The sequence below is a fragment of the Phytophthora parasitica genome (assembly GCF_000247585.1).
Source record: "Phytophthora parasitica INRA-310 unplaced genomic scaffold supercont2.5, whole genome shotgun sequence".
NCBI classification, from domain to species: domain Eukaryota; phylum Oomycota; class Peronosporomycetes; order Peronosporales; family Peronosporaceae; genus Phytophthora; species Phytophthora nicotianae.
In genome coordinates this window covers 547,323-556,557 of record NW_008648991.1, presented here as the reverse complement: position 1 = coordinate 556,557, position 9,235 = coordinate 547,323, and the positions used below count along the sequence as shown (strand labels likewise).

At 51.2% G+C, this 9,235-nt stretch overlaps 4 protein-coding genes across 4 annotated transcripts; 2 read left to right on the top strand and 2 right to left on the bottom strand.

The window, feature by feature from the left end:
* Window positions 1–950: 950 nt before the first annotated feature.
* Window positions 951–2,632, top strand: PPTG_04529 (hypothetical protein). The gene is made up of 2 exons (XM_008896772.1): window positions 951–1,250; window positions 1,316–2,632. The coding sequence occupies exons 1-2, from the start codon at window positions 1,068–1,070 to the stop codon at window positions 2,495–2,497; spliced, it is 1,365 nt and encodes a 454-aa protein (XP_008895020.1). The 5' UTR covers window positions 951–1,067; the 3' UTR covers window positions 2,498–2,632.
* Window positions 2,633–3,015: 383 nt separating this feature from the next.
* PPTG_21415 (hypothetical protein) lies at window positions 3,016–3,108 on the bottom strand (the record flags this gene model as incomplete). Its single annotated transcript, XM_008897425.1, has 1 exon — window positions 3,016–3,108. One exon carries the CDS (start codon window positions 3,106–3,108, stop codon window positions 3,016–3,018), a length of 93 nt encoding a protein of 30 aa, XP_008895673.1.
* Window positions 3,109–3,237: 129 nt separating this feature from the next.
* Window positions 3,238–4,321, top strand: PPTG_04528 (hypothetical protein; the record flags this gene model as incomplete). Its single annotated transcript, XM_008896771.1, has 2 exons — window positions 3,238–3,614; window positions 3,691–4,321. Exons 1-2 carry the CDS (start codon window positions 3,454–3,456, stop codon window positions 4,319–4,321), a joined length of 792 nt encoding a protein of 263 aa, XP_008895019.1. The 5' UTR covers window positions 3,238–3,453.
* Window positions 4,322–6,196: 1,875 nt separating this feature from the next.
* Window positions 6,197–9,131, bottom strand: PPTG_21414 (hypothetical protein; the record flags this gene model as incomplete). The annotated part of the gene is made up of 4 exons (XM_008897424.1): window positions 6,197–7,189; window positions 7,271–7,543; window positions 7,934–8,559; window positions 8,615–9,131. The coding sequence occupies 4 exons, from the start codon at window positions 9,129–9,131 to the stop codon at window positions 6,197–6,199; spliced, it is 2,409 nt and encodes an 802-aa protein (XP_008895672.1).
* Between the last annotated feature and the right edge of the window lie 104 nt (window positions 9,132–9,235).

The window sequence follows — 9,235 nt, the reverse complement described above, 5'->3', positions numbered from 1 at the left end:
TGATTTCATAGCTAGTGTTCACGTATCACGGATCTCCAAACTCACAGCAACATCTCGGGTTGCGTTCGAGGCCCATCGCTGCGAGCATCAGTTGGTACTAAGTGTTGCTGTTTTCGAAGCTGTCAGCGATGAATGCCACGTGCTGGAGCGATAGAGGGTAAACGGCAGGTCGAGTAAGGAAAAGAAAATCTTCTTGGCAAATTGTTGGAAGTAAGTGTGGAGGTGAGTGCGCAGGGGCGTGCATCGGCTAGTTCTTTCGACTGCAGTATAATATATATATTCCGCTCTCCTATCAATCAAAGTTGCCGTAAGCAGTCACCGCCTCAAGGTTAATGCAATGGGGGTTTAGAGTGTACGGCTAACTGATGGTGACGTCGAGCCACTTACCTACTGTTGCTGTTGCTGTTGATCTCACTCTACCTCTAAAGCAGAGGACACACTATCCCCCAAACGATGCTGTGCACGATGCACCATGGCGATCACGACGGCGGGTTCTCGCAGCTCTTTACTTCCAGCCAAAGGGATGCCAAGGCGAAATCGTTGGCACTGTCCGTCACGTAGTGCCTTGTGCGTGCGCCCTACCAATGGCTTGCAACCGTTGGCAGTGGTCCATCGCGTCCTAACAGTAAAGACCTTGGCCACTTCCATGCTAACCAACTCGAGATGAAAGTGAGCTGCAGCAAACGAGTTACAACGCCGTAAGATTCTGGCATCAATAGTCGCGGCATTACAGATTGTAGTTTAACGACGCGGGCCTCGGCCACCTGTAGTAATGCCACCACTACCTCAGAGATTCGCTTTGACAACGGCGGAAAGTGCTGAAGCGCTTCCGCTTTGATCACTTGACGATGCACGTCCCGCCAGCTGGCTGGAAGGTGCCGGGTTTTGCCCATTAGATTCGGACTGCCGAGTGTCCGCGGAATCTCGAGATGTCAAGGAGAAGATAGGCACCTGGACAGTCTGTCTCCACCACTCCGGAATGGCCTTCGATCCGATCGCTCACTTTTAATCCCGCCAAGCGATCCCAACGTACCGTCAGGTACATACTGCCATCTATCTACACGACGATGAAGACCGTCTCCGCTCTTTTGCCTGTGCTGCTGATGGCTCACACTGCCCAAGCGTACAGCGAGGGCTTCGACTTGACGGATCATACCAGTCAGCTCAACTTTTACCACCAAGCTGCCACTGATCTCACGGCCGAACAAGTCGCGCTTGACGAAACTTGTGTAGTAGACCAAGTCCACATGGTAAGCACATACAAACCCTGTTCAAAACAACACAAAAGTTAACTTTTCGTGTCGTTATGCTGGAGATTATGCGTCATGGTACGCGCTATCCTTCGTCAGGGAGCTACAACGGCATCAAGAGCTTTGCCGAGACTGTGACGGAGTATCTGAGCTGGCCTAATATGTCGGATACTATGGCCAACGAGCTGAAGTTCCTGAAAACCTGGAACCTCACGGATCTGATCCCGAATCCGGAGATCGAGGTGGAGAACATCACGGCTCTCGGACTGCAAGAAGCCTACGACGTTGGCTCTACGTTCCGTACCAAGTACGCTCACTTATACAACACCAAAGAGACCGTGTGGTCGAACGCAAAGGAGCGTGTGGTTCGCACTGCAAAGAGCTTTATGAACGGATTCCACGGTGAAAACTGGAACAGCAACCTTCTGGTTCAAGTGAACAATACCGACGAGACTTTGGGCGGTGACACACTAACTCCAATTGACACGTGTCCTAACTTCGAAGGGGACGAGAGCTCAGCCCAGACTGCATTTGCTGAGGCTACAGGCTGGCAAACAGCGTTGGCTGAGCGTCTGGAGTCGCTCTGGCCTGGCTTCGGCTTCTCTACTGGCGTTGCACTGACCGTCATGGATCTGTGCATGTACCAACGCAACTTCCTGGGCAAGGACCACCTGGAGTTCTGCCAGATCTTTACGGACGATGAGTGGGAGCACTACGGGTACCACAAAGACCTGGGGTACTACTACGGGTCCGGTTACGGTGTGGCGCTGGCTCCTACTGTCGGCTTCCCGTACGCTGAAGCCGTGACGAGGCTCCTGAACGAGACGGAGACGACCTACTGCCAGAAAATCTTCGTGGCTTTCAGCCAGGATACGCAGCTCAACGCCATGTACTCCGGCTTCGGACTTAACTACGATGAGACGTACCAGACCGATGCTATCAACGCTACACGCAACTTCCGGTCGTCGCGGGTGGTTGCTATGGGATCGCGCATGGTGACGGAGCGCATCACTTGCAATGGCGAGAGCTACGTCCGCTTTAACATCAACGAACAGGTGGTCCCACTGCCTGGATGCCAGAGTGGACCGGGACTTACCTGCCCACTCGCTGCGTTCGTGCAGTACATGGAAACTCGCAAGACGGCAGTGGGAGACTTCGTGACGGAGTGTGCCTCGACTGGTGGGTCCTCGGAACTCACGATCTTCGAGAACCCAGTGATGAACCAGTGCGCCGTGACAGCGTGTTAAGTTGTTTGAGTGAAGTTGTTTCGAGCAGAACCAAGCGTAAGTAGCTGGTAGCACGGGTTGGAAGTTTATAAACAAAGAATTTTGAATGCGATTCGGGCCTCAACTTAATGATCAGCATCAAAAGTAGCGAGATACTAGACCTTCATTCGACTATGCTGCCACTTAGTCGCTATTAACTATCGATCGGGCACGATGCCGTACTCACTAGCTGGTCGTTGATGCCACAGATTCACAATGCCGCATTGTGAATCGATCTCCATTTTCAAGTCACACGATGAACAAGAGTTTTTTTTTTTTATGTTTTTCCTTGGCTCGTCACATTTAAGTTAAACATTTCAGATTCCATCAGTGATTCAGCTTAGAATCTGTAGACTAAATAGCAGCTAGTACTTGCTTCATTCGCGATGTTTGGAGGCGTCCCCAATCCTTGGCGTGCGCTCACACCACAGCGAATAAAAACTCTCACCGAGAAGTACGTATTGAGGAAAATGCTGTCGCCGACGGCACGTCATGTCGGTTCAAGTTTGAAGCTGCTTCTCGAAGGGAGGATGTGCTTGTGTGCGTGCTGGTGCAAAACTGAAGCTCCCTTTAGGTCGCAGACTCTGGATCATCGCTCTGTCAATGCAGACCAATCATTGCGAGCCAAAACTGAAGCAAAGCAAGACAAGTCGGAAGATTTGAGCAATAGACGAGGCGAATTTGCGCTACACATGCCCCAACCAGCACATTCTCGTGCTCCTGGACAATCACTCTTGTTGTGACTTCCAATCGATTGATACGACGCCAAGCACAAGTCGACAGCTCGGCGCCACCAGCTTGTTGCTCGACGGCGCCTCCAAGATGGATACGGTGCTGGCGTCAGTCGAGCGATAACAAACATGAAGGCCCAGCAGTCCTCAGCTCATTTCGAAATTGGACTCTCACATCAAAAGCTGTAGAGCTTTAGAAACTCCACTATGAGCGTAGGACTTACGATCATCCAAGTGTTGGCGTCGATCTGCTCGGTTGCCATGATCCTGAGCTCCGTGCCTGCAATGTACGGCATCCACAAGCGTCAAGACACCGGAGAGGTGGCACTTTTCCCGCTCGTGGGACTCTGGATCAACTGTCACGTGCTGTAAGTCGCTGTTGCCCATCACTGCTCTGTAGACGAAAAACTTGTTACTAACGACGGTGTCTTTTGACTTGAACAGGATGCTGTATGGTTGGGCAACCGCGGACTATTTCCCTCTCTTTGCCACGTATCTGTTCGGCGACATCGTGGCCGTGCTGTACGTTGCTGTGTTCTTTCGATGGACTAAGCAACGCCAGTACGCTGCCAAGGCTATTGGTGCGTCCTTCTTCGTAGTGGCGACCACCGCTATCTACACGATTCTAGGAATGACGGGCGCCACTGGACAGTCGACCGACCAGGTTGGCCTTGTCACGGGTTACATGATGGCAGTGGGCAGTGTGTTGCTGTATATCTCGCCATTTGAGACCATCAAGACCGTGCTGAAGACTCGGTCGGGCGCGTCGATCCCCTTTGGCATGTGTCTTGCAGGCGCGACGTCCAATGTTCTCTGGATGATCAACGGTCTGCTGACAAGCGACGTCTTTATTTTTCTCCTCGGAACCGTGTGCGCAACGTTGGGATTGGTGCAAGTGGTGCTGTATCTCATCTTTCGCCCAGGCCGAACGCAGGTTGGCCTGGAGGTCGTAGTGGACCTGTCTCCATCAGGCAAGAAATTTCTTCTTCCGGTGACGACTGCGAACACACCACAAACCGGCGACACCACGGACACACCTGCTTCGCCAGTATTCGTCGCTGTTCACTCGCCGTAAAAGCAAACGCTGCCCACTTAGAATTAAAGTAACATAATGTACAAACTCAGACTCTACACTGAAGACCAGCTCGTAATTGTCGCGACTCTGATGTTGTCCAGATAGCGTTATTCTTACGCCTCAATGAAACTCAATGTAGGCATTTCAACGAGGTACAGTAGTGGGCTACAGATAATGCTCTCGACCGTGATGCACTGGATGCCTCCCAAAACCGACATAAAAAGTCGCGCACTAAAGTTTAATCACGGTGAATTGTTTGGTGAGACCACTTTTTGGTCTCATCAAACAATTCTAATCCGATTTTTAAGTAGCAACGTGATTAAACATATGACTGAACTTCACTATACCCGAAGGTCGCGTTCCAGCAACCGGTTTGATACGCATTAAACCGGTTTGTAATTTAAAATAAATTCCCGATTAAAATGATAAAACCGGTTCAGGACAGTTTTGGAAGTCACCCACTGGGCGCCTTCCACAACCGGTATTAAAAAGAATCTTCCAAATGTTTTAATCACGAATTTGAGGACCACACACACCCGTAAGAAAACACGATTAAAAAACCAGTCCAAAAACCGCCAATCACTACCGAACCTTACGAGGCATGTTGCTAAAAACTCCAGAGCTTAGCAGCTACAAACCTGACGGTATCTTTGTACTATGCTACCATAGGTTCTATTTCTGTCAACTATTGGATCGCTTCACTCCCTTCTACTACATTCCCAGCTATAACCCCAAAGGAGGACGACCACCTAAGCTGAAGTATCACCACCAGATATTTGGGTTGTTGCTTTCCTTCTACGTGGGTAGCCAGCAGAACAACCAACTTTGTCTCCAATTTGGAGCTCCTCCTGCTACCGTTTCGCGGGCTATTAATTTGGCCGAAGCTGCGCTTTCAGAAGCCTTGAAAGGGTACGGCCCGGCAAGAATAGTGTGGCCATCGCTGACGCGTCAGAGAGCGCTGGCGAAGCTGGTCTCTTTGAAACAGCCTCTCCTTTCGTTCACTTGGGGCTTTTTGGATGGAAAAACTACAGAGTACGCACTTTTCCCAAAACTACTTGAGCTCACTTGGTTTCATGTAAATTGACAAAGATTTCTTTTTTCGGTCTAGGTGCAGTCGCCTTCAGAACGAGAGCTTCAAAACGCTCATTACTACGGGTGGCTGCATTGTGTGTACGTTACCGGGACTCTATGTTTTTCTGTAGAGGGTCTAATAATATGGGCCAAACACAACTGCCCCGGATCCTGGAACGACGGGGACACTTGCCTAGCATTCAGGAAGAAACTATCGGACAGACAGCCGAACCCCGATCAGCGTTTTGGTATTGTAGCGGATAGCGCATTCCCGTGTGGAGGCGACATGAGAGGAAGAATTCTAACCCCGTTAAACGAGGGAGATCTAGGTCGTTTGATGCCTTCTGTGAGAAGATTCGCTGGAGCTTTGTCGTCGGCAATTACGTCAATACGGCAGTCTGCCGAGTGGGGTATGGGGTCGATCGAGAAGGTTTACCACCGCTTATTGCTGCCGTTGCCCTACGATAAAGAGAAGCGGCGAGTTAGACTGAACGTCCTGTTTCGTTTGAGCAATTATCGGGTACGCACTGTGGGTATCAGCGAGATACGAACAACCTTATTTCACAGTCAAGATGACATGCAGTACGAAGTAGCTCATTAATGTGTATTTACGAAGGCAATTACAACAAATCCGTTGAGTTTTCGTCCTCCTTCTGAGACTCTTGCTTTTTTGGCATGAATGCTGAGAGTAAGATCATCATTTGCTGGTGTCTTTCTCTAGCTTCCTGCCTGTCAAGCTTCATTCGTTCGTCGAATTGTCTGCGACTTTCAGCCAGCTCTTGGACGTCTGCTCCCTTCTTCTCGTCAAGTTTGCTCTCTCGCTTCTCTCTCCTTTCGTTCAGTTTCTCTTCGCTCGTTGCGATGTTCTCGACGACGTTTTCCTTCGGCGTCGGCACGTCTATTTGCGTCCTCCCTGAAATAGGCCATCAGGTTGGCCACTTCTAACCCCGCTACATTTTGGGTGTCTTCATTCATCGTCACACGTTTCTCCATTTCTTGCATCCGTTGTCTGGCGTTGAATCGTTTCGCCGTCGCGTAGGTTGTAGTTCCTGGAGTCTCTTGAACTTGTCTTTTCTGCGAGAACGTCTTGCTCGTGCCTCCCATTTCCGTAAAGTTGTCGCGCAGCACCCGGAGATCTCTTGCCCTCAGTCGGTTGCTCGAGGTTTGCAGCCTTTTGTTTCTGGACTTTTCTCTCTCATCAAAACAACTGTTGTCTGAGTTTCTGGTAAGCCTGGGGCCTTCAGGCGTCGCCATGATGGGGACAAAACGTTCTTCGCTCGCGTAGGAGGTAGACTGAAGTGAAACTCGAGAGGATCTCTGTGTGTTTATGCTTGCGCGTTGATCGTCTGTTGTACGGGTCTCCGAGAAGTCGTACTGTTCCTGAGACTTGCCTTGTTCTGTGGCTGTGGCTTCTACCTCTACCTCGCGGTCTTCCTCACGAAGAGTTGCTTCCTCGCCGTTATCTGACGGCCAGTCCTCTATATCTTGCGCAAATGCGACCGGGATTGCACCTTCAGAGGTGCTAATCAAGCCGGTTCCAGCATTATCCGTGAGGCGGTGTGGGTCTGTACCAGGCGAATGCGTAGTTGCAAGTTGTTCGTCAGTTGAGGACTTCACTTCTTGGTTTTCCTCCACACGAACACTGCGATCATGGTTCGCCGGGAGGAAACTTGCTCGTGGTTGGGGTGTCTGCGTTGAAGATCTCCTTGGAGAGTTCTGAGCGTCAGGTTCAACGTTACCCGTGTCTACAGAATTCGAGCGCAAGCTCGAATTCATCTTCGATAGCGACTTGACGTGCTTCAGTAGAGCTTCATCGTCTTCTCCGCCATCGTCCCCGTCGAATTTTTAGAAAACGGAAGCTTTTGCTTCTATATGCACGTGTATCTCCTGGGTTAAAGCGATTGGCTTCTGTGACTCTGGTATTTCACCATTAATACCGGATGGTTTGTTCTTGGCAACGAGGCTGCGAAATTTCCTCCGTAGAGAGTCGTAGTCTCGCTCCAGAGTACCTCGAGGACGACAGGAGTTGTATTTGGTGGCGACACGCTCCCACATGTCCTTGCCGAGAGGTCGAATCTCGTCTAGTACATTGCAGAGGAGCATCAGCTCAGGTACAGAAAAATTCTTGTAACCACTGCGACGACCGCGCTGCTAGGGACATATACGTAGGGAGATGCCCATTAGACGTTGAGATGGTCACAAGATCCGCATCCAGCGCGACATTGTGGTTGTCGTTAGCGGCGAGCGAGATAAAGGAAGAATGAAGATACGGTCTGGATTTTCAAAGAAAACCCTCAAAACGGATCAAATATACTGCTTTTTGTGTGCTCATCTGCAACTCATTAAAAAAACCTCAAATGTGAAGATACCACATCCAGCCTGGAAGTTGGATCCAACAGACCGTAGACGAATAGGATTTCGGCATTTACACGCGATCGCCTACGGAGAAGAGCGGAAGTCATTGAAGTGCTGTAGGTCTCGGTGTTGGCATCCCCACCAACCACAAAGACAGATAAACCACAGCTTATCGCCGTAGCTTACCGTCACCTCCTCGCCCGGGAAGATGTCACGCGTCGTCACGGCGACGACAGTCAACTCTGACCCAGTCTGGTCCTCATGGAAATGAGCGCACGGATTGCAGGAGTGATTGAGTAGTCTGATCTTCCCTCCACCATGTTGGGCGTCGATGCCCACGTACTTGTTGCCCTTGGCACGCGTCTTTAGACGCATCATGTAACCCTCGTTAGCAGGCCCATTTTTCATAGGAGGACCCGCCAACTTGAGATGCCCGAGGTACTCTCCAACTACCTCACCTGCAGGAATGGCTGCAAACACAGTGATTCCTCTGATTCCAGAGCGAGCGTTGCGGCTGATCTGCAATACGGGGCTCTCCTTCAGAGAATTGCCACAGTCTCCTCCGAAGGTACAGTTATGGGCGTCGCAAAACCGACTACAGGACGCGTTCGGGCAACTTGAGGCCGTACAACGAGTATAACACCCGCGGCCCTCGCCGTTACGACGACCGGTACTCACACGAGGAAACTTGATGCCATCAGGGTTGTACTGGCTGGTCAGCACCATTACCTCCCTAGGCCTGAATCCCGCGTGCCCACTCACTACGCGCAGAGTCGAGTGACGTATCCCCGAGGAGAACGAAGCCTGGGGAGCTGGCTATCGACGCAGCAGAAGGCGACACTTGACTGGACCCGCGAGAGGTCTTACGAGGCGAAGTGGAGATATTGTCGATGTCGTTCGACTCGTAGCCGTCCGAGTGAAAACACTCGTCAAACCACTTATCAACCGGGATCTTCCCAGTGTACCGGTAACGATGTGGTGCGATCTCCACAACTCGACGCGGGTGACGTGGAGACTCGTATACAACAGATTCCGGAGCTTGGTCGGTAGCAGCTTCTAGAGATGGAGGTGGAACTACTGGCGACGGAGCTCCGTACGACAGCGTGCCAGTACTGGAATACGAACGCGTAGGCGAGGATAGGTCCCAGCTTTCCGTCTCTGTAGCTTGGCTCGAGAGAGCAGTGTCAGCCGAGTTATTTGGTTCCAAAAGCTGAAATTCTGACAGAGGTTGGCTGAGAATTGACGCGTGTGGAGACACTTGGGGGTGCGAGAACACCCGCCCGGATCCTCTGCCAAATCGCAGCCACGGCTGCGATTGTTCAGGCATTGCATCGCTTGGCGTAGGCTCTCTACAGCAGGGCGAGCTGGTAGGAGTCGTACCCATCGCAGGGTCAGCTGCACTCTCTTCTACCAAAGTGGGTCGAGGAGTTGCGTAGGACTCGTCAACAGCAGAATCTTCTTCGTGTAAGCTTTGTGGAGGCCTCGGAT

What these genes read in the sequence shown, in the direction of transcription:
- PPTG_04529 (XM_008896772.1), top strand. Translation starts at nt 1,068, where the DNA reads ATGAAGACCGTCTCCGCTCTTTTGCCTGTGCTGCTGATGGCTCACACT. An exon ending in TAGTAGACCAAGTCCACATG is followed by an intron (nt 1,251 to 1,315) that starts GTAAGCACATAC and finishes GTTATGCTGGAG; the next exon opens with ATTATGCGTCATGGTACGCG.